The sequence below is a fragment of the Cucurbita pepo genome, chromosome LG05, assembly GCF_002806865.2.
Source record: "Cucurbita pepo subsp. pepo cultivar mu-cu-16 chromosome LG05, ASM280686v2, whole genome shotgun sequence".
In the NCBI taxonomy this organism is placed as follows: Eukaryota; Viridiplantae; Streptophyta; class Magnoliopsida; order Cucurbitales; family Cucurbitaceae; genus Cucurbita; species Cucurbita pepo.
Window position 1 is genome coordinate 9,612,548 of NC_036642.1, and position 26,564 is coordinate 9,639,111.

The 26,564-nt window shown below is 35.9% G+C and overlaps 7 protein-coding genes across 7 annotated transcripts; 4 read left to right on the forward strand and 3 right to left on the reverse strand.

Annotated features, from left to right (window-relative positions):
• Positions 1-1,116: 1,116 nt before the first annotated feature.
• Positions 1,117-1,991, reverse strand: LOC111795580. Its single transcript, XM_023678088.1, has one exon. It carries the CDS (start codon positions 1,762-1,764, stop codon positions 1,306-1,308), a length of 459 nt encoding a protein of 152 aa, XP_023533856.1. The 5' UTR covers positions 1,765-1,991; the 3' UTR covers positions 1,117-1,305.
• Positions 1,992-2,748: 757 nt separating this feature from the next.
• On the forward strand, positions 2,749-7,887 carry LOC111794742 (pre-mRNA-splicing factor syf2-like). The gene is made up of 7 exons (XM_023676873.1): positions 2,749-2,900; positions 3,417-3,564; positions 3,836-4,053; positions 4,133-4,373; positions 4,751-4,887; positions 4,974-5,202; positions 7,745-7,887. The coding sequence occupies exons 2-6, from the start codon at positions 3,441-3,443 to the stop codon at positions 5,199-5,201; spliced, it is 948 nt and encodes a 315-aa protein (XP_023532641.1). The 5' UTR covers positions 2,749-2,900; positions 3,417-3,440; the 3' UTR covers position 5,202; positions 7,745-7,887.
• Positions 5,538-7,887, forward strand: LOC111794741 (pre-mRNA-splicing factor syf2-like). Its single transcript, XM_023676872.1, has 6 exons — positions 5,538-5,718; positions 5,990-6,207; positions 6,287-6,527; positions 6,905-7,041; positions 7,128-7,356; positions 7,745-7,887. The coding sequence occupies exons 1-5, from the start codon at positions 5,553-5,555 to the stop codon at positions 7,353-7,355; spliced, it is 990 nt and encodes a 329-aa protein (XP_023532640.1). The 5' UTR covers positions 5,538-5,552; the 3' UTR covers position 7,356; positions 7,745-7,887.
• On the forward strand, positions 7,615-10,224 carry LOC111795142 (pre-mRNA-splicing factor syf2-like). Its single transcript, XM_023677401.1, has 8 exons — positions 7,615-7,635; positions 7,745-7,770; positions 7,959-8,017; positions 8,289-8,506; positions 8,586-8,826; positions 9,204-9,340; positions 9,427-9,655; positions 10,044-10,224. The coding sequence occupies exons 1-7, from the start codon at positions 7,615-7,617 to the stop codon at positions 9,652-9,654; spliced, it is 930 nt and encodes a 309-aa protein (XP_023533169.1). The 3' UTR covers position 9,655; positions 10,044-10,224.
• A 1,312-nt stretch (positions 10,225-11,536) lies between these two features.
• LOC111795143 (heparan-alpha-glucosaminide N-acetyltransferase-like) lies at positions 11,537-16,641 on the reverse strand. The gene is made up of 14 exons (XM_023677402.1): positions 16,636-16,641; positions 16,262-16,552; positions 15,625-15,762; positions 15,368-15,449; positions 15,134-15,210; positions 14,736-14,836; positions 14,213-14,339; positions 13,782-13,898; positions 13,610-13,695; positions 13,114-13,180; positions 12,791-12,869; positions 12,519-12,610; positions 12,143-12,286; positions 11,537-12,021 (listed from the first exon to the last, which is right to left on the reverse strand). Exons 1-14 carry the CDS (start codon positions 16,639-16,641, stop codon positions 11,983-11,985), a joined length of 1,446 nt encoding a protein of 481 aa, XP_023533170.1. The 3' UTR covers positions 11,537-11,982.
• A 1,922-nt stretch (positions 16,642-18,563) lies between these two features.
• LOC111794743 lies at positions 18,564-22,476 on the forward strand. Its single transcript, XM_023676875.1, has 2 exons — positions 18,564-19,062; positions 21,496-22,476. The coding sequence occupies exons 1-2, from the start codon at positions 18,760-18,762 to the stop codon at positions 22,333-22,335; spliced, it is 1,143 nt and encodes a 380-aa protein (XP_023532643.1). The 5' UTR covers positions 18,564-18,759; the 3' UTR covers positions 22,336-22,476.
• Positions 22,477-22,634: 158 nt separating this feature from the next.
• On the reverse strand, positions 22,635-26,444 carry LOC111794576 (CDP-diacylglycerol--inositol 3-phosphatidyltransferase 1-like). The gene is made up of 12 exons (XM_023676620.1): positions 26,222-26,444; positions 25,914-26,023; positions 25,599-25,729; positions 25,353-25,437; positions 25,202-25,251; positions 24,732-24,771; positions 24,516-24,560; positions 24,345-24,410; positions 24,122-24,236; positions 23,982-24,038; positions 23,793-23,891; positions 22,635-22,898 (listed from the first exon to the last, which is right to left on the reverse strand). The coding sequence occupies exons 3-12, from the start codon at positions 25,663-25,665 to the stop codon at positions 22,839-22,841; spliced, it is 684 nt and encodes a 227-aa protein (XP_023532388.1). The 5' UTR covers positions 25,666-25,729; positions 25,914-26,023; positions 26,222-26,444; the 3' UTR covers positions 22,635-22,838.
• Between the last annotated feature and the right edge of the window lie 120 nt (positions 26,445-26,564).

Sequence of the window (26,564 nt, forward strand, 5' to 3'; positions counted from 1 at the left end):
TATTTCTTTACATACTGAAGTCATATAACAAATTCCAAACCTTCTTTCAACCTTTTAAACTCTTTTTCAAAAATTTCTCTTCCATCGTTTTCTAAAACCTTCCTCTCAAAATAGGGCTAAAGGCTTAAGCATATGTTGCTCGGCCGCAGGCGACGCGAATCCAAATTGGCTTAATTCACTCAGTTTGGGAGTGAATGCCACACAATCGTAAAAGTCTGTTGTAAAAAAAAGTGCGATTGTAATACTGGCATCCCCATTTATGAAGAAAGTTTGAAGTTTTGGGCTTCTAGCATTCATTCGTCCTTTGTCGGGTGGTGTTTGTGTGTGGGTTATGATACCATATAACTCCGAAAAAAAGTCTATACTTAAGAACGGTAATAATAGTTCAGTTGTCGAAATTCTTTAGTTTGACAAAATTTTGCTAAATAGTCCTTATAATATGGACTATTTATAAAGGTTTTTACTCTTGGTGAGATTTTATCAAAACTATAAAACCAGGATTCTAATATTTTTCCAATATTTAAATATTGGAGGAAATGAATTTGTACTTTAATAAAGAAGAAAAGAAACCATAGAAAAATATTTTAAATCAAATTTTATTTTAACAAACTTTTAAATCTAGTTATAAATAATAAATAATAAATAAATTAATGTCAAAATATGAAAATAGTGTTTGGTAACAAATAATTTTTTTAACTGTTTATTGGTAATGTATTAAAAAATAAAGAAAATAATGTATTAGTGAAAATCTAAAAATTATCAATATATATATACAAGTGTATAAATTTACATAATTAAATTATTTATTTTATATTTTTAATTGAAGCTGTTTCCTTTATCAACTTACCAAACAAGTTTTTTTTTTAATTTTTTTTTATAATGAATTATTTATTTCTAAAAACATAAAAAGATAATAATAATAATAATAAAACAAACCAAATGGGCCTAAATATTTTTAACTTTTATTCTCATTATTAATGTTTCTATTAATTACTGGGTAAGAAATAAAATTCATTTATAAATATAATGCCTAGTTTATTCTCTCATAGCCAGATCTATAGAATTCAGTCTCAAAAAAAAAAAAAAAAAAAAAAAAAAAAAAAAAAAAAAAAAAAAAAAAANTCCTAGTGGGATTTTATTCATTTGCTGTTTGGACAAATTTTTCTTGAAAAAAAATCTCATAAGAACGTAGAAAATGGATTATTATACTCTGTTGATCGCGAGAAGAAGAAGCTTAACCCTAATCGACCATCGCCGATCCAACTTACAAGAAAGATGATGAAGAAATGAGACGGATTCAGTTCCTTAACCACTTCTCATAATTCCTCGCCTCGCCAGCAGCCTCGCGATCGGCGGTGTGAGCGCAATCGTGATCGGAACCCGAATCGGCAACAATGCCTTGTTGCAAAGCACGGCCAAAGCCAACGCGCCGCCAGTCGACGCTGCGAGCTCGGCTGTACGATTCCTTTTCCGCGGCTCTTCCATTACGGTTGATTGAATTTCTGATGTAGGTCTTTCTTCGATCACAAATCCATCGTCTACGGACGATGTGATTTCGGAGGGACTTGTCTGTGGCGTATCTTTGGAAGAGAATCCGTCCATGTGTAGCTTATCGAGTAGCGATTCTACATCAACATTGTTCTTGATGGCGACATAGAGGCCAGTGATCGAAGCCGACGACACTGAGAAATGAACTCCGATTGCGACCTTCCCGTACTTCCTGAGAAGCTCGCGGAATCGGCCACCACCGGTGAAGAAAGCCATGGAAAAGGGCCGGGAAGGGAGGCGGCGCGTCGGAGCTGAGCTGTGGAGGGTGGAAGCTAGGGTTTCAAAGTTTTCGGACGGGTTTGAAAATCCGTCTATTTTATTAGGAATTTATTTCTCAATGTCAATACGACACCGTTTTGCGACAGTTAAAAAGTCAACCGAATCTGGTTGAATGGGCCAGTTGTCGTGGGTACAGCCCTTGTCGAGAGACCCTTCTAATGGGCCTAAAGCCCATCAATTCCAACCCGAATGTAATATTCAATTTTCTTTTATAAATTATAAGCTAAATTAGTCATAGTTTTCAATTTGGTCCCTAGAAATTTTAGAATTACAATTTGGTTCTTCAAATTGTTCTAATAATTCTAATTAGTTGAGAGATAAATCAATAAAAATATAAAGAGAACGGTTTTATTTTTATGTCAATAATAAAATAGGATTAATTTAATGGATCGTGGTGTTGTATCATACTATTCTTAAAGATCGAAATAACATTTCATTTATTTATCTTAGATAATTAAACGCGAAATTTCGTTAAGAGTTACGAGGCAGGGCCAGGGTCATAGGTGGAAAGGAGGTGGACGAAGAGGGAAAAGGAGAGAGTTTTTTTTTTTTTTTTCCTTTAAAAAAATTAAAACGAATTATTAATTTTAATTTTAAAACTAGTTTTTTTATATTTTAAAAATTGCACTTTAGCCCTCCATTAAATAACTATTTAATAAAGGGTTTGATTGCCTAATTATAAAACATAGAGACGAAATAAAGCAATTTTTTAATTTCAACAACCAAAAAATAATTTACGAAATAGTAAAAAATAACAATGATTATTTTAATTTTCATTTAAAAAATAAATAAATGACAGAGAGAATGATTAAATATATGTATTTAAATAATAATAATAATAATAATAATAATAATAATAATAATAAATATATATATATATATATGAGTCCTATTCGTATTATTCCTAATTAGAAACCAAAATTAATTTTGTATTTAAATTCTGAGAATTTTAAAGGGATTTGTTGTTTCGGAAGAAATCTTGAGCAATTGTTCTTCGTTCTTCCCAAATCGGGAAGGGAACCTCTTCTGCTTTCTTCTTCGAGTTCTTCCCGCGCGGAAAACCTAGATTTCAGGTATAGTTCTGCATCTTGCTTTTAGCGCCTCTAAATCTCTAATATTGCTTTTCTCGTTGTGATTCCGTATGAATTTCGGTTTTGATTCGCAAGTTTTGTCTGGAATCAGTGATAATGTTCATGCTGCTATTTGTTGTTGTGTGTTGTAGTAGACTTGATTTTGTGTTACCGTGGTTTCCTTTCCTCAGAAGTTGAATTCTTGTAGTTTGCTCGGGATTAATTGTACTCCTTCGCATTCCTCTTGTGAAAAACAAAGACATATACAAGGAAAATCAATTTTCCATTGAGTACACTTTGCGCGCATTGTATACATTTGGAGAAATTGAGGATTATTGTTGGCGTTGGTACGATAAATTCAGTTGGAAGTTTGAATGTTTTGACTCGTTTGATTGATCGTGTAACCTTCGTATCCATCCAATGATGCCTTTTATTGTCAAAATCTTCTTTTACAGCTTTAAGTTTCCGGAATTTTTGTATATTTTAAAGCTCCGTTTAATTATGACTCTTTATTTGCAGCGAGTAAGAGACGTTGTTGCAGAGATGTCTGACGAAGGAAGAGTACACCCTGATTGTAGAAATGCTTCTAATCCTTATCATGAATGTAGCGAGTACTGCTTTGAAATAATAGCAGAAGTCAAAGCCCGGAATCAGCAAAATGAGCCAGGTTTTTTCACATGCTACAATTTCTTTGCAACTTCCTTGAACATAATGACCTTCTTTTATTGTAGCTGACAATTTCATTATTCATCACTATTTATCCTTTTGTCTAATTTGTTAACGTTTTCTTTGAATTACGTAGCTTTTTTAACATTGCTAAAAATTGGCCCTATAAATTGCTTAACCATTCCTCCTCCACCTTTCAAATTCAAGTGATATCATTTGTTATCTTTCTCTCTTATCTCATTTAAATGTTTTCTTGGGAATTTTGATCACAGTTGCCACTTCATCAGAAGCTGTTCAAGCTGGTCGAAGTAGTGCTCCTTCCAATTTTGCGCCTCCTGACGAGTATGAAGATCTTCATGATGAAAAGCCTGAAGAAGAAGGGCATAGTGATGGTGATACTGACAAATTGAGTGGTGAGGAGAATGTGGAAGGAGACTTCACAAAACTTACAGGGAGGAAAAAGAAATTGTTTGAACTCAGGCTTAAGATGGTAATTTTCTACATTTTCCAAAAGTAGTTAACAATTCCTATCAAGTATCAAGTAATGACTTATGGATCCATGGATGCAGAATGAGGCACGAAAAGCTAATCAGACAGCAATAGCTGCTGAAAAAAAGAAAATGGAACCTCCATCGGAATCAAGAGGCATTTCTAAACAAAAGTGGCTTGAGGAACGGAAGAAGAAAATCGGGAAGCTTTTGGATGCGAATGGCTTGGATATGACAAAAGCATACATGTTAGATACACAAGAGGCAGCAGAGTCCAAATATAAGAAATGGGAGAAGGATCCAGCTCCCTATGGATGGGATGGTGAGTCTCTATCTGTTCTACAAATTTACACTATGGTGATCTTAGCTGCTTTTTTATGGACAAATACGTTTTTAAATAATTTGACTAGATTCCTTAATTTGCTAGTTGATGACGAACACATGATTTGATCTAGGATATAGATATTGTGAATCTGATTGTGAATTTAAAGAACTTCGTACTTAAAGTACTGGTGTTTCTCACCGTATAAAGCTATTTAAGTGTTTGTTTAATTATGAATCGTGTTATATCCCAATGTAATCACATTTTTTGGGGGGAGGACTTAGATATAAAGTTTGCATAATTGGTTGTATTTTATCTATTTGTTGTTAATATGTAAATACTTATCTAAAAGGGTTAAACTGCTTTGGTTTTAACAGTTTTTAACCAGAAAACGTTGTACGATGCATACAAAAAGCGGACGAAGAATGTAAATGTTGACCTTGAGGAATATAATAAAATGAAAGAATCTGATCCTGAGTTCTACCGTGAGGCTTCAAGTCTTCAATATGGGAAGGTACTCTTAGTTCCACTGTATAATTTCGACCATATGTGTAATTATCAGATTTCTGAGGATATAGATCTTGTGTCACTATCCTGCAGGCACCTAAGATTTCAGAGGATAAGATTGACAATATGGTGAAAGAACTCAAGGACCGGGAGGAGAAGCGAAAGTCGTTTAGCCGTAGGAGGAAGTTCCACGAAGACAAGGATATCGATTCTATCAATGATCGTAATGAACATTTCAACAAAAAGATTGAGCGGGCCTTTGGTAGATATACTCTGGAGATCAAAAACAATCTTGAGCGAGGAACTGCATTGCCTGATTAANGTAGACTTGATTTTGTGTTACCGTGGTTTCCTTTCCTCAGAAGTTGAATTCTTGTAGTTTGCTCGGGATTAATTGTACTCCTTCGCATTCCTCTTGTGAAAAACAAAGACATATACAAGGAAAATCAATTTTCCATTGAGTACACTTTGCGCGCATTGTATACATTTGGAGAAATTGAGGATTATTGTTGGCGTTGGTACGATAAATTCAGTTGGAAGTTTGAATGTTTTGACTCGTTTGATTGATCGTGTAACCTTCGTATCCATCCAATGATGCCTTTTATTGTCAAAATCTTCTTTTACAGCTTTAAGTTTCCGGAATTTTTGTATATTTTAAAGCTCCGTTTAATTATGACTCTTTATTTGCAGCGAGTAAGAGACGTTGTTGCAGAGATGTCTGACGAAGGAAGAGTACACCCTGATTGTAGAAATGCTTCTAATCCTTATCATGAATGTAGCGAGTACTGCTTTGAAATAATAGCAGAAGTCAAAGCCCGGAATCAGCAAAATGAGCCAGGTTTTTTCACATGCTACAATTTCTTTGCAACTTCCTTGAACATAATGACCTTCTTTTATTGTAGCTGACAATTTCATTATTCATCACTATTTATCCTTTTGTCTAATTTGTTAACGTTTTCTTTGAATTACGTAGCTTTTTTAACATTGCTAAAAATTGGCCCTATAAATTGCTTAACCATTCCTCCTCCACCTTTCAAATTCAAGTGATATCATTTGTTATCTTTCTCTCTTATCTCATTTAAATGTTTTCTTGGGAATTTTGATCACAGTTGCCACTTCATCAGAAGCTGTTCAAGCTGGTCGAAGTAGTGCTCCTTCCAATTTTGCGCCTCCTGACGAGTATGAAGATCTTCATGATGAAAAGCCTGAAGAAGAAGGGCATAGTGATGGTGATACTGACAAATTGAGTGGTGAGGAGAATGTGGAAGGAGACTTCACAAAACTTACAGGGAGGAAAAAGAAATTGTTTGAACTCAGGCTTAAGATGGTAATTTTCTACATTTTCCAAAAGTAGTTAACAATTCCTATCAAGTATCAAGTAATGACTTATGGATCCATGGATGCAGAATGAGGCACGAAAAGCTAATCAGACAGCAATAGCTGCTGAAAAAAAGAAAATGGAACCTCCATCGGAATCAAGAGGCATTTCTAAACAAAAGTGGCTTGAGGAACGGAAGAAGAAAATCGGGAAGCTTTTGGATGCGAATGGCTTGGATATGACAAAAGCATACATGTTAGATACACAAGAGGCAGCAGAGTCCAAATATAAGAAATGGGAGAAGGATCCAGCTCCCTATGGATGGGATGGTGAGTCTCTATCTGTTCTACAAATTTACACTATGGTGATCTTAGCTGCTTTTTTATGGACAAATACGTTTTTAAATAATTTGACTAGATTCCTTAATTTGCTAGTTGATGACGAACACATGATTTGATCTAGGATATAGATATTGTGAATCTGATTGTGAATTTAAAGAACTTCGTACTTAAAGTACTGGTGTTTCTCACCGTATAAAGCTATTTAAGTGTTTGTTTAATTATGAATCGTGTTATATCCCAATGTAATCACATTTTTTGGGGGGAGGACTTAGATATAAAGTTTGCATAATTGGTTGTATTTTATCTATTTGTTGTTAATATGTAAATACTTATCTAAAAGGGTTAAACTGCTTTGGTTTTAACAGTTTTTAACCAGAAAACGTTGTACGATGCATACAAAAAGCGGACGAAGAATGTAAATGTTGACCTTGAGGAATATAATAAAATGAAAGAATCTGATCCTGAGTTCTACCGTGAGGCTTCAAGTCTTCAATATGGGAAGGTACTCTTAGTTCCACTGTATAATTTCGACCATATGTGTAATTATCAGATTTCTGAGGATATAGATCTTGTGTCACTATCCTGCAGGCACCTAAGATTTCAGAGGATAAGATTGACAATATGGTGAAAGAACTCAAGGACCGGGAGGAGAAGCGAAAGTCGTTTAGCCGTAGGAGGAAGTTCCACGAAGACAAGGATATCGATTCTATCAATGATCGTAATGAACATTTCAACAAAAAGATTGAGCGGGCCTTTGGTAGATATACTCTGGAGATCAAAAACAATCTTGAGCGAGGAACTGCATTGCCTGATTAAGGTATTTTGTTTAGATGAGGCTCTGGCTCAATCATACATACATGCATGCATACATTCTTTTTTACTCTTGCCCTCCTTTCTCTGCTATGTGCTGAATATACTTCTCACGAGGAGAGACAAGATATGAGATCCCACATCGGTTGGAGAGGGGAAAGTAGAACAAAACATTCTTTAAAAGGGTACTGGGAAGAGACGAGTTTTAAAAACCTTGAGTGGAAGCCCAAAAAGGAAAGCCTAAAGAGGACAATATCTGATAGCAATGGGCTTGGGCCGTTTACGTGTATTCTATGCTATGTTATGCTATGCTGAAATTACATATTTCTTTGTAAGCATGGCTTGGTGCACTTGATTAAATTTTATTTCGTGTTTTCCATGGTTTTTTTGTGTAGGATTTTGGAATCCAAGTAGTTGGGAGGTATTTAAAGCAGCAGATTTGTACGCAAAGCTATAGAAAGTGATTGTAAGTGATTTTGTTTTTAATATGACTATGAATTCATATTAGAAAAGAACTCTCCTATTTTATTTTGTTTTATTTTGTCTTGCAATTAAAGAAAAGTTGTTTTCTTCCTTTATAAAAGTTTGTTCTATTTATCTCTGATNTAGCGAGTACTGCTTTGAAATAATAGCAGAAGTCAAAGCCCGGAATCAGCAAAATGAGCCAGGTTTTTTCACATGCTACAATTTCTTTGCAACTTCCTTGAACATAATGACCTTCTTTTATTGTAGCTGACAATTTCATTATTCATCACTATTTATCCTTTTGTCTAATTTGTTAACGTTTTCTTTGAATTACGTAGCTTTTTTAACATTGCTAAAAATTGGCCCTATAAATTGCTTAACCATTCCTCCTCCACCTTTCAAATTCAAGTGATATCATTTGTTATCTTTCTCTCTTATCTCATTTAAATGTTTTCTTGGGAATTTTGATCACAGTTGCCACTTCATCAGAAGCTGTTCAAGCTGGTCGAAGTAGTGCTCCTTCCAATTTTGCGCCTCCTGACGAGTATGAAGATCTTCATGATGAAAAGCCTGAAGAAGAAGGGCATAGTGATGGTGATACTGACAAATTGAGTGGTGAGGAGAATGTGGAAGGAGACTTCACAAAACTTACAGGGAGGAAAAAGAAATTGTTTGAACTCAGGCTTAAGATGGTAATTTTCTACATTTTCCAAAAGTAGTTAACAATTCCTATCAAGTATCAAGTAATGACTTATGGATCCATGGATGCAGAATGAGGCACGAAAAGCTAATCAGACAGCAATAGCTGCTGAAAAAAAGAAAATGGAACCTCCATCGGAATCAAGAGGCATTTCTAAACAAAAGTGGCTTGAGGAACGGAAGAAGAAAATCGGGAAGCTTTTGGATGCGAATGGCTTGGATATGACAAAAGCATACATGTTAGATACACAAGAGGCAGCAGAGTCCAAATATAAGAAATGGGAGAAGGATCCAGCTCCCTATGGATGGGATGGTGAGTCTCTATCTGTTCTACAAATTTACACTATGGTGATCTTAGCTGCTTTTTTATGGACAAATACGTTTTTAAATAATTTGACTAGATTCCTTAATTTGCTAGTTGATGACGAACACATGATTTGATCTAGGATATAGATATTGTGAATCTGATTGTGAATTTAAAGAACTTCGTACTTAAAGTACTGGTGTTTCTCACCGTATAAAGCTATTTAAGTGTTTGTTTAATTATGAATCGTGTTATATCCCAATGTAATCACATTTTTTGGGGGGAGGACTTAGATATAAAGTTTGCATAATTGGTTGTATTTTATCTATTTGTTGTTAATATGTAAATACTTATCTAAAAGGGTTAAACTGCTTTGGTTTTAACAGTTTTTAACCAGAAAACGTTGTACGATGCATACAAAAAGCGGACGAAGAATGTAAATGTTGACCTTGAGGAATATAATAAAATGAAAGAATCTGATCCTGAGTTCTACCGTGAGGCTTCAAGTCTTCAATATGGGAAGGTACTCTTAGTTCCACTGTATAATTTCGACCATATGTGTAATTATCAGATTTCTGAGGATATAGATCTTGTGTCACTATCCTGCAGGCACCTAAGATTTCAGAGGATAAGATTGACAATATGGTGAAAGAACTCAAGGACCGGGAGGAGAAGCGAAAGTCGTTTAGCCGTAGGAGGAAGTTCCACGAAGACAAGGATATCGATTCTATCAATGATCGTAATGAACATTTCAACAAAAAGATTGAGCGGGCCTTTGGTAGATATACTCTGGAGATCAAAAACAATCTTGAGCGAGGAACTGCATTGCCTGATTAAGGTATTTTGTTTAGATGAGGCTCTGGCTCAATCATACATACATGCATGCATACATTCTTTTTTACTCTTGCCCTCCTTTCTCTGCTATGTGCTGAATATACTTCTCACGAGGAGAGACAAGATATGAGATCCCACATCGGTTGGAGAGGGGAAAGTAGAACAAAACATTCTTTAAAAGGGTACTGGGAAGAGACGAGTTTTAAAAACCTTGAGTGGAAGCCCAAAAAGGAAAGCCTAAAGAGGACAATATCTGATAGCAATGGGCTTGGGCCGTTTACGTGTATTCTATGCTATGTTATGCTATGCTGAAATTACATATTTCTTTGTAAGCATGGCTTGGTGCACTTGATTAAATTTTATTTCGTGTTTTCCATGGTTTTTTTGTGTAGGATTTTGGAATCCAAGTAGTTGGGAGGTATTTAAAGCAGCAGATTTGTACGCAAAGCTATAGAAAGTGATTGTAAGTGATTTTGTTTTTAATATGACTATGAATTCATATTAGAAAAGAACTCTCCTATTTTATTTTGTTTTATTTTGTCTTGCAATTAAAGAAAAGTTGTTTTCTTCCTTTATAAAAGTTTGTTCTATTTATCTCTGATTTTAACCGCTATCTTTAAAGTTTCTCTTAAATATTTCTAAACTTTTGTCTAATTTTTTTTTTTAATCTCAAATATAAGACTTTTTAAATGGGATGATTCTAAAACTACTTTTGTCAATAAACATGATTCATTTTAAAATGTTTTAAAATCGTTTTTACAAGTGCGGGACTAAATATCATAACTAAGCATTTTTACAAAATTAATTATTATTAAATCGCTTAATTCAAAACATTTAAGCTTATTCATTTACCAAGGAAAAAACATTTATGATGTACTGTAACCCAACATTATAGCAATTCAACCCTTAATTATTAGTAATGTGTCACAATCGCTTTTTCTTGAGACTTAGCAAAGCATTTTCGTGATACTCACTCTCACCAACAATCAAGTTAGTGAAACTCAAATTTATGTTTTGTTGGTTCTATTAACAACAATGACATTAATAGCATATAATCCCTTAATATAAAGAATAGACAACTAAAAATATTCATGTATAGCACATTTTGAGATAGATATTATAATAATAAAATAATACAAAATGAAAACGATAAAATAATATTAACATAGAAGTAGACAAAATGATTTGATAGGGGTATGCAACAACTATGATATGTCCTGAATATGCATAACCACGACACCGTGCATAAACAAGGACGAAGATCATGGCGTGGAAGAACTGCGCTATGCCGAGGAGGCCAACGCCAGAACAGGACTACAGAGTGCTGCTTGTGCGTTGTTTCCAATAAAAGTGGGGATGGTGATGTACAAGAAAATGAGAGTGGCCATGTACCTCTGCAAAAGGAACCAAACCTTAAGCTCATAAAACCCCATGAACGGAGCTGGTGGCGGATCCAGTCTTTCTTTCTTAGAAGACATGATTAATTGCTTTTTCAAAGCTTCAAGCACCTGCAAATAATGGAACTCTCTCAATCTCTCTCTCTCTCTCTCTCTCTCTCTCTCTCTCAATCTCTCTCTCCCTCTCTCTCTCTCTCTCTATGTATATAGCTGCTTCTCAAAGCACTGAATGCTTTGGTTTTCTAGAAGAAAGTGGAACAAGCCGAAACTGAGCCACGTTTTAGGGAAGAACAGTGTGCGAGGGAAAATGGAGACACTGTCATTTGGACAACAGCTAGCACTATCATGCACAAGCATTCAAATGTCCTCACTGGCCATAAATTTACATTCATCATTTTGAATAAATATCAAAATCTTCAAACCTAATCAACAGTCTGAAGAATGACACCAACAACATACCATACGAAGTTTTAGATTCTATTCTGTGATTAAATCAAAAATCCAACTTTATGACTAGTATAAAATGAACTTTTCTCCTCACAAATACAGACACAATTTCATTACACCTACCAAATGTTCAATCTCCAAAGTAAATAACTTGATGGCTGATAAAGGTTTGCCTTAAAATTTCTATTAGGAGTAACAAATTTCTCAATCCCAGGAATTTCACACAGATAATACAACAACAATTACAGTTTTGGTGTCAGGCAAATGCCTGAAATCTTAGACACATATCTATATGCTATACTAAAAACTTGGGAACATTGGGGTTATGCATATTAGTTTATGATCTTACTTGCAATAGCTTTGTTATCTTCTTGCCAGACTTTTTTTTGTTAATATTTGCAGGGTGATTTCGAGTATGATCGAAAATTAACCCCAGCAAGTTAGCAGCTCCACATACTAAATACTTTAAACAGGTGCTCGAATTATTTCAACTTTGAGCTTTGACACGACTTAGAATCCAGTGCACCTGTAAAAGTCCAACCACAGTAAGTTTGAAAATGAATCTCAAAATAACCGGGTTTGTTGTAAGAAATAATGGACTTCCCAGTTCCCATAAAAAAAAAATAGCTCCATTGTTTAGTGCTTACGATGTTATTTTTAGGAGATTTCCAGTAAAATCCTTGGATCCCAATGACGAGTATGTTAGAGATTACTAAAACATAAATACTCAAAGCATGCTTCCCCATCCACTCCAGAACACATGTCAAGCATCGATAGCCGTGGACATCCACCTATAGAAATTAAGAGATCTTCAGACCTTAGTTGTCCATTTAGTTTGGCTAAGAAAAATACGTGGATAGAATTTAATAAGGAAAAAAAGGTGGTTAGTCGTTTAAAAACGACACCGCACCCTGATATTTATATTATGATTATTATGATTCAGTTTGAAGAATAATTCCAAATGCTTGCTTCCACTACGATGGTTTCATCTTCAATCCAAAATCTCAAAATTGATGAACTCACCAATATATATAGAGCACAAAAGAGTATTCCTGCTGACGCTGAAGTAATCAACATATAGCTGACTGTGTAGAGGGACTTATTTACAGGGATACCTGAAAGACAGTTTCAAAACAGAAATCAATTTCAAAACCAGATATTGTAAAAGACTATATATATAACATAACTTTGCTGAAAACATTGGAGAAAGAAATGGACAATGATCGGTCAACATTATTAGCCTAGTTGACATGATAGATACGTGTTCATCAATGCATCTTCCATCAAGTTTATACCTATGAAGACAAGGAATATTCCGAGCACCAAGATCTTAAGAGAGAGCGAGAACCAGCTATTGGTGCGACTTTTGTGATCCTGGAAAATATTGAAGCAATCCAATTAGTGAACAACGTTCGACTTTAACGAGGAAATCAAAGAAAAACAGAAATGAATGAAAAGAGTATTTTACGTTACATGCACAAACTATGCAAGCATTTTTTTATATCGGAAACAAAGTGTCCACTATACTACTTTTTTCATTGAGATAAGTAAATTATGTGAAATTAGAACTTCCCAATCAGAGTGATGAGTAATATACTAAGTTCTTGCTTAATCTCACCTGTACATTCGCAAGAATGTGACCATACTGAAGCCCTATTATGCATGCCACTGTAGCTGTTAAAGAGCTGCAAACATTTGCAACAGTGCAAAATGTACTCATGTGAAATAACGAATGAAAGGAATGAACATTCTTTCTACAAAAAAAGAAAGGAAAAGAAAAGAAAATAAAAAAAAATCTAGATTTCAATGAAGCATAAGAAATGCATCATCTGAAGGCTTCACAATTTAGATCAACAATTTGTAAAGGGTAAAATTTCAGCGCATGCATCTTAATATTATATTTCCCTGAAGGCCAAAATTTATGGCATTTCTCTCAAACCAAACGGTCCGATTTAAAACTGAAGTTGGCACATTAATTTTTCTTCTCACCAACCTTTCCCCAAAATATCTCATCAAAACAGAGAGTGCACATCCCTTGAAAAAGTCCCGTATGCATCAAAACGAATGCATGTCTTTATAAATTCATTTTACTGAGAAGAAGAACAGATCTGCACCTTAAAAGACCCTCAGGTTCAAAAGAAGCATGGCACCATGAAGGTGAAGTCTCAGGAACTTGACCGCTGGAGGAAATGTTGCACTCCTTCAAACCACATTCTTCATTAGGGCTGATCAAAATGCACAACAATGGTGAACTTTACAAGATCAAAAAACTGATATAACTGATACCTTCAGATTTCTGTAGACAGGTTTAGTATACAAATGGTGAATACCGAGAACATAACGATCAATCATCCCAGCAGAATTACAAGCAGGTCCCATATCACCTCGAATAGAACAATTCACCTATAACAAGAATGATCTTATTTTCAGTGTAATTTATGGCTCAAAGCCCTTCCTTTCTTTCATCAAATAAAGGATTATCATAGTTTAGCATCCTAGATTTGAGGATGAAGCAACTGGTACATGGATGGAAGTAAAACTTTGCATGGGTATCATTCCAGATGTAAGTACATAAGCATTTCGATATTATCTCATTTTTTCCGCTCTAAACTATAAAGAACGGGTTCTCTCCTTTTTCTAAAAATAGAAAATAATAGACCATAAAAATGAAGCTACTAGAGAAATGGGCACAAACATGGTGCATAGTATTTACTTACCATGTAAACATAGCTTCCATTTGGTGGAAGTGGAGAGCTCGTGGTTGATATTTTAAATTCCCAATCTGGAACATATAAACCATACGATAGTCCCATATACAACGACAACAGGAGAAATATGATACACCTGCAAATTCAAAACGCTAAACATGAAGAAACATAATAAAATAGAGAAGTTCAAGCATTCATATAACGCCACTGCTTATTGCTAATGGTTATTTCAATGACTCTGATAAAGGGCTTAAAGACTTTTAAATAACGTAGTGTGATGAACCACCAAGATCAAATTGAGTAATAACTCTCAATTTCACTCGATATCTAAGTCTGTAGTACTCTCTTAACAAAATTTTGCAACCAAAATCATGTCGTTACAAATACATAAATAGGAGGTCTGATCATACCTAGTAAAAGAGTAGAAAAACATTATTCATACCACCAAAAAATGAAATTGAAACTTAAGCAATAGCCTCTAGATATTATGCATATGTAATATCAATCAGGGTAACAAATACTATATCCTTACCAATGCCAGCTGAAACTCTTAGTATTTTGAGCTTCTTCACGTGTACAACGAGTAAGCCAGATCTCACATAGTGCAGCAATCAAGTATCCAACAGATATTCTCTACATTGAATCAAAATAGATACATAACCTGATGTTAGATGTAAGAGGAGGAAGAAAAGTTGGCCCAAATCCCTGTCTATAAGTTTAACGTTAGGTCATTTTGTCAGCTTATAATCTAGCTTGGATGGCATTTGAGCCATCTTGAAAATATTGGGAGCAACATCATATAGTTCAAAATCTGGACCAAATTCATTAATTTGGTTATGTAATAGAAACCCTATAATTGTGTGCTCTGGCTAGAACAAACTTGGACCATGGTAGCAATTACACACAGAAAAGGAGAGACGAATGCAACACCTGCAAAATGCCAAGCCACCTTATCCTTTGCATATCAACACCATATGTCAATGATGTTATTCCGTGAAAGTAACCACCTGAAATAATCAGGAAAAATTATGATTGATCTTACAATTTAAAATGTATGCAATCAAAATCAATATAAAATTCTGAACCACAGACTGCACTACATCACTGACTGAGTACAACTTGACAATCTAAGTTCAACACAAAAGTGACCATAAATAATTTTACCTTGAAGAAGAACGCCGACGAGAAAAAGGTATAGACCCCTGCATGCTGCATTCCTTGTAGCAGTCACTTTACATTTTACTTCCTATTTTATGCAATTCTGTATGTTAAAACAAAATCCTGGAAAAAATTTACAAAAACAGGAGAAACCATGATCCGTCTACACGAATTTTACTTCCACACGTAGAAAAGGGCAGTAGCTAGTTGAACGAAGAAGCCAACCAGAGGCCAAAAATTCTTGGTTGAATCCATTCACTTACTTTATAAACAAGTGCAAGCGAGACTCCCGCAATAAATAGAAACCAAGGCATCACAAAATCAGCCAAATGAAGCCCATTCCATGGAGAATGAGCGATAACTGGTAAAAAAGAGCCACCGTAGTCCACGAACATCATCATCTGGATATACACAGCAGACAGCATAGCATTCAACAATCAAACATCACAAATTTAGCAGGTAGTAGTCAATTTACTGGATTTGCTAAAGTGAGCTGCTACATAACACATACTGTCCTCTTATGGAATTCATTAGAAAAGTAAAATCTCATGAAAGTAAAACTCAAAAGCCGAACTAACAGAAATAACAACTAGAACGAGAAATTCTTTAATTGGACATTGATCAATAACCAGTTCCGGAGAAAGAAAAACAGCGTGCTCCAAACTAACCAATTGCACTCGTTTCAACATAAAGAGTAAGATTCAGCTTCAATTAGATCCTTTATCATATCAACAGAAGGCACATTCTTTCCGATAACCAAACACAGCCGAACCAAAAAGCACAAACCAAACGATTATGCATGCAAAACAATTCAAGAAGCATATGAAAACCAGGCCAAACAAAGAGATGTACGCAGCGTATATAGTGAATCGAGATCCAGAGGTCAAACAAAGAGCTTACAAAGACGCTGAGACCGCGAAAGACATCGAGTGAGATAACGCGCGGAGCTTTGCGACTGGAGTCCGGCAACTCCTGTCGATTCTTCAGCAGCGGTTGAGAATCGGCCATTGATTCCGGCAAGAAGCGCGGAGAACGAAGTAACTGAAAGTAGGCCAAAGCGATCAAATTCACAAGAATATGAACATCTGTAAGCCATGTTTGGTAAAGAACATGCTCCGCTGTAAACGCCGTCGCTTCGCTCAATGTCTCATTATTATGCGGTGGCGTTTTTTCATTGGCTGCAAACAGAATCTGACATAAATCGAAGTCTCAAAAATTATTTTTATTTTTCAGATATTTTAAAATAAGAAAAATAAAATTACTTACATACATACATACATGTAATTTTTCAGTGTTATGAATTTTAATTTATAGTTATGGATCCTTTATTAATTATTCTTTTTTGTAAAAACATGCCTGAGAAAATACAATATTAAACTGGTAATTTAATCTTCCCACGACTAATTTAGGAGAAAGTCGTGGGTATAAAACATGAGAGCGTATACTCGATGCCCTTAACTTAGTCATGTTAATAGAGGGCTTCAAATACCATGACCCAATCAATAGGGTCTAAAAATGAACCACATGCAACATGTTTGTTGACTGATGAAACCTACTATTTATGACTGATCCTTGAGCTCCTTTTTCTTTTTTATAGGGTTTGATGCAAAGTACTTATGTACATACGATTCTCACATACGCACATGAACTCACTAATTAAGCTCGTTACTGCACCCTTAGGTCTGACTATGGGTTAGCGCACGCTTCCTGCCAAAAATCAATGAAAAAGAAAGAAGTGTGTATAATAACATCATGCACGTGTCCACATGCAACATACTAAAGAAGTAATCTATGCTCATGTGTCATACAATATGTAGGAGGTCCCTTTACGTCAATAAACATAATTGAAAACGAACCTTAAAGTTCAATAACATCTAACCCTCTTTGCCACTTAGCATTGTCAGCCTCTTTGATAAACAAATGAGTTTTGATAAGTCCATCGAGCCAATTATCTTCATCTCTCGTCAAACAAATAACTTCCAACCAACCGGATTCCCTTTAGATTTTTGGGATCAATCCAAGCTGGTCATGTATAATTAATACCAATGTCCAAGTGTGAGGAGTGGTTGGGCTTGTTCCATGAGAGGCTGCGTGTGGCGCGCGCGGACATGCGCATGGTTGGAGTGTGGCGGAGTGAGGGCAAGCGCGCGCGGGGTCGTGGAGGGCGGCTCCACCACATTGTGGACTAGACTAAACCCATTCCATTTAAATACATAACTTTATCCATTCAAAATAATGTCCACTTTTCCCCAATTTAATGCTAATATTCCTATGGAATTTGTGTAATTATTTATTTCTATTTCTTAAATCAGCTCCCGACTCGTATAAACTTATATCGAGATTATTTTTTTGGTGTTTAATTCAGCAAAAAAAAGTAAATTTAAGGGAATACAATGAATATCAATTTTATCTATAAATTTTAATTTTCTCGAGTTAGGTCAGATACTTTTAGATAAACATAGTAATTTCTCCGTTTTTTTTTTTTGCACGTGACCACTAATTTTTTTAAATAATAGTAAAATCAAGTCTAACGTCATTTTTTCTTTGAATTCCATTAATTTAATATTGAACACGTGTTATATAATTCATTTAGCGAGAATTTTTTAAATATTTTTTCAAACAAAGAATACTTATTTGGAAAACAAAAATTATAATATTTATTAAACTTTTAAGATAAGAAATCTAATATTTACTATAAAATTAATATTATAACGCTTTTTAAAATATAATTACTTGGAAATGTTTATATATATATTTTTATTGAGAAATAAGGATAAGAAGGAGGAGTTTATAACTAAAATTTTATAAAACTCAAATATCAAAATATTCTTAATTTTTATAATAATCCAACCTCAATTTCGAGGGTGTGGGCTGACTCGACCCAAAAATATTAACTTGCTCTATCCAAATTTTTTATTTTTCAAAAAATTCAATCCGACCCAGACCCAAAAATTCTAACCCAACAATGATTTGAGTTGGGCGGGTAATTGGTCGCGTTCACTGGTCATATGAACCCCTCTAAATTTAAATGAGGCGGTTAATCTAAATCTAATTTTTTTTATTATATATATATATATAATAAATGGAATTTGAATATTGGGCGTATAATTTTTCTCCCAAAAATTTGGAATTCTAAATCCCAAAATAAGAATTTTCTTTTATTTTAGGGTAAAGGATTTGAAAGAAAGTTCATAGCTATTGACGGTGACTTCCAAAACCAAAGCAACGAATGAGATTAGATAGTGATCAACAGCAAACAATGGCTGAATTAATCGGATCATCGTCTCCCAGTTCTAAGCTTTAACAATCCCAGCGACAACTTTATCTTCTCAAATCCTCTTCTTCCACTTTGCTAAATCTTTACCTCGCACCCACAAAGCCGAACCCTCTTAGAACCCATGGAGAAGCTTCTGTATTCTTCTTCTCCGACCCGCTTGAAACCCCATCTTATTAACCGCGCTCCTTTTCTTCCTCCACTCCGTCGCATTGACCCATCAAAGCTCCATTTCCCCTCATCAACCCGTTCCGAGTTCACTCCACTTAATTCGTTCTCTTCCAGAATTCAGAACTCATTTCTTCCTTCTTCTTCTCTTCCTCGTCACCCTGTTTCTTCGCTGTTTCTGGCTGATTCTCGTGATGGGTCGCCGCCGAAACCTCATGTTCTACAGCGGATCGGAACTTTGCCCTCTGGAGAACAAAAGGTATCTTGAAAAATTTAGTCGAGGGGTGTTGTTTTTGTGACATTGTTGTATTTCATTTCTGTGTTGTTTGATGAACTCTCTGTGTTTGAACTGCTGGTTAGCGTACTGATCAACGAGTAGCGTAATTTCTGTTCATGATAAAGAGGAAGGGGAAGGGGAATAGAATGATTTTGCTAGTTTGGGTAGTGAATGGATAGGTTGGACTTGTGAATCCAATTTCCCTGTACTTTTTTAGCTTTACCAACAAAACGAACTTGAAGAACTAGTGGAAGGAGCCCTGTTACTTGGGATATCTGTGAATCAGAATATGGGAGGCTACTTGGTTTGGGGACCAAACTACTTTTTGCACCTTCTTGTTTCCAGCCACAAGGAAAACATTTGCTATGGAATGATTCGACTGGCCATTCATTAGGGGAGCTGAAACTTAGATCTAACTTGGATTCCGCACTATGGAAACTAGATGTGAGAGCTCACATCGGTTGGAGAGGGGAACGAAACATTCCTTATATAGGTGTGGAAATACGAAACATTCGTTATATAGGTGTGGAAATACAAAACATTCCTTATATAGGTGTGGAAATACGTTCCTTATATAGGTGTGGAAATACGAAACATTCCTTATATAGGTGTGGATTCCTTATATAGGTGTGGAAATACGAAACATTCGTTATATAGGTGTGGAAATACAAAACATTCCTTATATAGGTGTGGAAATACGTTCCTTATATAGGTGTGGAAATACGAAACATTCCTTATATAGGTGTGGAAATATAGGTGTGGAAATACGAAACATTCCTCATATAGGTGTGGAAATACGAAACATTCCTCATATAGGTGTGGAAATACGAAACATTCCTTATATATGTGTGAAAATACGAAACATTCCTTATAAGGTGTGGAAATCTCTACGTAGTAGTCACGTTTTAAAACCTTAAGGGGAAGCTCAAAAAGGAAAGCCCAAAGAGGACAATATCTGCTAGCGGTGGGCTTGGGCGGTTAGACTGGAAGGGGTTGAAGTCTTTTTTCGTCTACTACCTGATCCTACCTGATCCTACATCTACCTCATAGGTAAAGCAAACAATTGGTCTGGACATCTTGAAAATAAATACCTACAAAACAAATCCAAATGTTTGCTTATCAAAAAGCTCATCTAGAATCGAAGGTGCCCAAGAAATCGAATTCTCGACTTGGTGCACGATCTTCGAGGAAATAAATGTTTGCCAAAGAGGGTCTGTGAGTAGGCATCTCAACTTTAAAATGCGAATATAATCCGTGACGGAGTAGGAAAAGTCTGGACTAGCTATTTCTCGATCACATGGACTAGCTATTTCTCGATCACATGGACTAGCTATTTCTCGATCACATGGACTAGCTATTTCTTCGATCATACTCCGGTCTAAACATTTGGGAAAACATTTTGAAACTTCTTGCCTGGACTGGTTTGTCCCTTTGTAGATAGAAGATTTTGTATTCCACAGAGTTCTTAAGCATAGTGAAGTCCATCTTGTCCAATTGAAGGGAAAAGAAAGGGGAAATTTTGACTAATGGAACAATAGACTGAGCGTGGAACTTCCCAGACTCTTTAACTTCACTGCTAGGGGCACTACAAAATCTCAAATTTATATAGATCTGGAACAAATCTAGTGGGATCTCACATCGGCTGGGGAGGAGAACGAAACATTCTTTATATGGGTGTAGAAACCTTTCTCTAGCATACGCGTTTTAAAAACCTTGAGGAGAAGTCCGAAAAGAAAAGCTCAAAGATGACAATATCTGCTAACGCTGGGCTTGAGCTGTTACTGATCTATTCAACTCATTCATCTACAAGTGATCGACATGTGCAGTTAATGATCTCGACATTTCTAATATGATGGTAGCCCTTCTTCAAGTGGAAACCATTCGGTTTCTATAAGAAACCGTTCTTAAATGCGATTTGGGTGGGGTAAAAGTTAAAAGTAAGATTAGAACTGACGGGGATAGATTACAATTACCTAGGAATGGTTGTCGATAAGCTAGCTTGGCAGTCGACGTTCTTCACTTGGTGTGCACCTTTTAAGGTAAGAATTCTGCTCCAATTAACAGTAATGATTTGTTACCAACTTCGCACTCCCTGTCAAGTGCATTATGCACAATGTGGGGACTAACCTTCTTGTAATCGGGCTGTTTAACTTAGAATATTCTTTATCAATTTATGGTGGGCTGCTTATTAAGCTCAACATTGTAATGAAACTTAACTTTTCCTTGTCAACTTCACAGTCCAAGGATACTGAAATATTGGATTTGCTGACGATTCATGTATAGGTTGAACGGTTGATTGCGATATCGCAAATTTTGTCTCAGCAGTTGTACGTGCTGTATTTGCGTGTCACGTGTCAATATTATTGCTAATTTGCTTTGAAAGCTTACAGAGTTTTCGTGTTCCAAAATTTATAGGCAAAAACTACAAGGACATTCATGGCGCTCTGTGTTGCTGTTCTGTTCTTGCTTCAACCAGTTTTTGCACCTTCAGCTTTTGCATCCTTCCACCCTGCAGCTACGACAGGGGGTCCTGCTGCTGCCACTTTTGGGGGAAGATTTTTCCGATCTGAACTATTGATCAGTGCTTGGACTGGTTTCTTTGCTGGATGTTTACACACATTATCCGGGCCCGACCATCTTGCTGCTTTAGCTCCCCTCTCCATCGGGCGTACTCGCATGGAAAGTGCTGCTGTTGGAGCCCTGTGGGGCTGTGGTCACGATGCAGGTCAGGTTATCTTCGGCCTCATATTCCTCCTATTGAAAGACCGACTTCATATCGAAATCATCCGTACTTGGGGCACAAGAGTTGTCGGGATTACTCTGCTTGTAATCGGTGCATTAGGAATTAGGGAGGCTTCGGAGGTTCCTACTCCTTGCGTTGCATTAGACAACGGCGAGTGTGATGTTAGCATGTATGAACCGTTAGATAATCCAACAGGAGGCAAGAAGAAGATAGGTTTTGCAACTTTTGCAACAGGTATTGTCCATGGGCTGCAACCAGATGCATTGATGATGATATTGCCTGCACTCGCACTGCCCTCTAGATTGGCTGGAGCTGCATTTCTTGTGATGTTTTTGGTAGGTACTGTAGTGGCGATGGGAAGTTATACAGTGTTCATAGGTTCTTGTACTCAAGCCTTAAAGGAGAGAGTGCCTAGGATTACTGAGAAGCTCACATGGGCTGCTTCCTTTATAGCCATTGCTCTTGGATTGGCCATTCTCATCAGTCAGTACTTTGGGTTTAGCCTTTATTAAACTTCAACATTCCACACGTTTCTTGCTTTGTTATTGTTAGAAGAATATGCTAGTAGTAATAAAAGGTTTGTTTATTATGTTTAGAGCAAAATTTTCTCAAAAGTGCCACTTCTAATAGCAATTCTCTGCCCTCTTTGTTTATGAATCTTGTTTCATAGGCCTTCCCAATACAAATATGGGTGGAGAGATTTGGATCTTGAATGAATTCTAGGCCTACTTGAACCATCTTTTGATTTGGAATCACAGATTTTCAACCTTCGAATAAACTTCTATGAACATGGGGGATAAGAAAGGATTACTAAAAAGAAGAAATTCTCAATTTCTATATGGTAGCAACCAAGAGTGCACAAATTCTGAACAGCAAAAGGCAAATGGTTTATAGATTCACATACAAAGAGAAACAGCTGCATCAGTTATTTTCAAAATAAATATTAAACTACAAAATATTTGACATGAGTGCAAGAGAGGAGTGCTTTACTGAAACAAATTTTACAAAGGTCTCATCATGGCTTCTGTTTTTTGTTGGTATCGTGAAGGACACAAACATCCGCCGCCGTCTTCATCTGAAACAAACACAACAGTTGATGTTAGAAATGGCTGCTGTTTTTGTGTTTATTCAGGCATTCAACTTGAAATTGAATAAACTTCTGAGATCTTATGTAAGACAGAATAATGTCACCTTCAACTCCCATACTATCCAATCAAAAAAAGTCCACGTAACAAGAGGGAACAAAAACGACGAGGTATCTATTAAGGGAAATGGCAGGAGTGGAGAGCAACAGAGGTGGACAGAGACGGAGGCAAGAGAGGCATGAGTGAATTAGAACGTGGGGATTGAACGGTATGCAATATGACAATGGTTTGGAGTATAAGATTCATAAATATGGTGAGTTAAGCGAGTTGAAAGAGGACAACTCCAATAGGTATAGTCCAATAAAAAGGAAGGGATGGTGACTTAGTACTAACCGAAACCTTACACGCACAATATTCATAGGCATACAAAAGTACAGAATTTTGGTGCTTAAAGACACCCACCACAGGGAAAATGAACACACCATCAACATATTAATTTCAAGAATTTCTACTATGATTACAAGGTACCATGGATCACGTGCTAAAACTAGGAAGTACAAATCAGGAAAATTCATCCTGAAGTTATTAATTTATAATACTCCATGAGTGTCCAGACCCGAACATTCTCATGAGACAACCATCTTACTCTACTACATTTAGTTACTCATATGATGTTAAATCCTAGGCAGATGACCAATATAGCTTGAACCAATTACCTATAAATCTTTTAGTATTTACATGACCTTTATTGACCACTGGACCAACCCACGATGATTTCATATACGGCTCCTACTTCAAGTTGGGCACATTCATAAAGGAATTATTCATGCAGCTACTGAATCTATCCATCTACAAAGATATAAAGGTCTGATAACATGCATTACCTGTATGACATTAACAGCTTGCTTCACTGCCCATCCGAACAAGCTAATTACGACCAAAAGTGATAGGAGTGTCTTTTGTTGTATCGAGTGTAATATAACCTGAAAAAAGGTATCAAGTTCAAACAACTGGGATATTGTCCTACTCCTACCAACAACCCGAAATTAACACTAATGACAAACTATACTTACATCCATCAATTTCTCATTTTGCTTCTCCGCCAGCAGAAATAGAGTAATGTAAAGAACCTATAGACGGAAAATGAGGATTGAGAACAGGTGGTGCACGCCAATGAGTGTCTGAGTAATTAAAGAACAGAATTTCAAATTACCTCGCATGACACACAACAGTAAGCCATAAATGTCCTATTTCCATAATATGCCTTAAACAGCCAATTGGTGCTGTCTTTGACATCTTTATGACTGGCTTTGCCTAGCAAAAAGGTACTGAGGTAATAGTAAACCAAAAAAATCAGAGATGCATAACTATAATTATGCATGGTGAAGGGAAAAAAATGTACACATGATCAAGCAGAATTAAAAGCAATATAATACCTGTACATTTGAAGCCAGTGGCTAGCAATATCCAAGGCAAGAAGTGATAAGAAAGTCAAACCAGGCCTGCATTACAACCCTCTATAATATTTACAACTAGTTTCTTTTTAGTCTTTACAAAATCCCTTGAAACTAGCAAAAATATTATGTATATATAAATGAAATCCTTACCTGTATACTTGGGATAGAATTACTAGTAGACAAGCAGTGCTAATCCTGTGATACAGCAGATTCTGATCAAAATTGTCAATCAAGGGCAAGGTTGTATGCCCTGAGGGACTTGATATCAATATAAAGTTACGAGTATAACAAATCCAGTAGTATATCAAATTTCCATATCTTAGATGCCAAAATATATATAAATACAAAGGTTAACGACGATTGTACCGGTCTGTTACCATGTCCAGCACAGCCCCAAAGGTGGAAACTGAATCATTCAAGAACAAAGCATTACATTTTACAGATAATGGTTCAACTTTAGAGACTATCAAAGTTCAAGTGATTGAAAGCACTTGAAGCATCCTATCAATAAAATTGTACACAGGTAACTAGGTTAACGCTCTCCAATATAATTTTCTTCCATATATATATACACCAGAATAAGTCAAACTGAGAAGTCCTTAATCACAGGTTATACATTTACTTAGTTCAATTAAAGCACTCAACAATGGGTATCATAGAACTATAAACATTTACTTCCGTTCGAAAATAAAAAGAACGGCAAAAACCGTAACAGTCAAGATGAATATTGGCTTCTAATCTTTACGATAAAAACCAGAGAATTGCATCTAATATATATTTCTCCACAAGTACTCGCACGCATAGCAGATAAACACACAAACACGGTAAGTATGTACCTTGATTGAATTTGCGAGCACACCAACCGTCTATACCATCGCATACAAAGCTGAAAACATGAGTTTAATAAAAAACGTGTCCAGTTTCCCCCAATTTTGCATAAAGATATTGATGGAAAAGAGAAGGTGATATGGGAAATTAAGCACTAACCTGACAAAATAGAGGACTGAGAAAATTATTTTATTTGAGAAGCATAGGGCAAAGGCAACAATGTTCATGAGAACCCTTATATAACCTGCATTTCAGTCAAGAAAATATTTTAGAAATCATGAATGCATCATAACTTCAGCAATTAAGTAGAGTTCTTAAGTAGAAGCAGGGCATTTAATATAAAGATGACACAAGCTGATTGAATGATTTGAAGACACCATGCAATAAGAGAAATTTAATACCCACCAATAATATTGGGAACGTAAAGGTACACGGACAATTTACTTTGTTTCCGCTTCAACTTATCAGCCATGGAAGCTTCTCAAAGAGTTCAAAACTGAGTCAGATGAACTACACAATCAATCAATCTATAACTCCTGCATCCATAGCATATTTTCATGATTAAGTATTACCCCAAATCCGCACCAACAAGGACAAAAAGCTTAATCACATTAATCAAGAAAACATTCAGTGATTCTAACAAGAAAAATGAAGTAGCCAAGCAAAACAAAGTCGGAAGAGAAGATGGAATAGAATAGAAGGGTTGACGGAAGAAAAAACCTCAAGGGGAAAAGCTGGTCCGGCTGCAGATCAAAAACCCTTGGTTGACGACCCTTTTGTCGATTTATTTCTGATTCTTTGCTTAACAGTGGAGCAAAACAACGGAATAACTGCAAGCAAATATCAAACAAAGACGAAGCATTAAATTAAATGAAGTTTGACAAAGAACCGTGGGCCAAATGGGGCCCATCCATATATGGAATCTGGGCCCCGAGGCCGAGAACTACTGGAATTCGGAGGAGGAAGAGTGTTTCGTTGTCAATGGCGGCGTAAATCAGAGGAATTAGAGATGAAAGCTTTCATCGTACCAGTGCGAAGAGGAGGAAGGAAAGAATCAATGGCGAGCGAGGAGAGAGATCCTGCGGAACTGAGTATGGAGAGTTGGTAATGGTGGTTGAAAAGTGGAGACCAACTTGATGAGAATGTGTGAAGTAGTGCTCCAATGGCGGTATAATGCATATGAAAAGCTTGAATCTCGACAGCCAGAGAGAGAAGGGGAGGGAGATGAGTACACAGAATGGGGTTGAAATCAAACCAAAATTAGGGCTGTTCTTGATCATGTTTTTTTTTTTCTTTTCTTTTTTTGAGAAAAAAAAAATTAACTTTTTATCTTTAAACTTCTTCATTTTCATCCACTCCCAATTTTTTAAA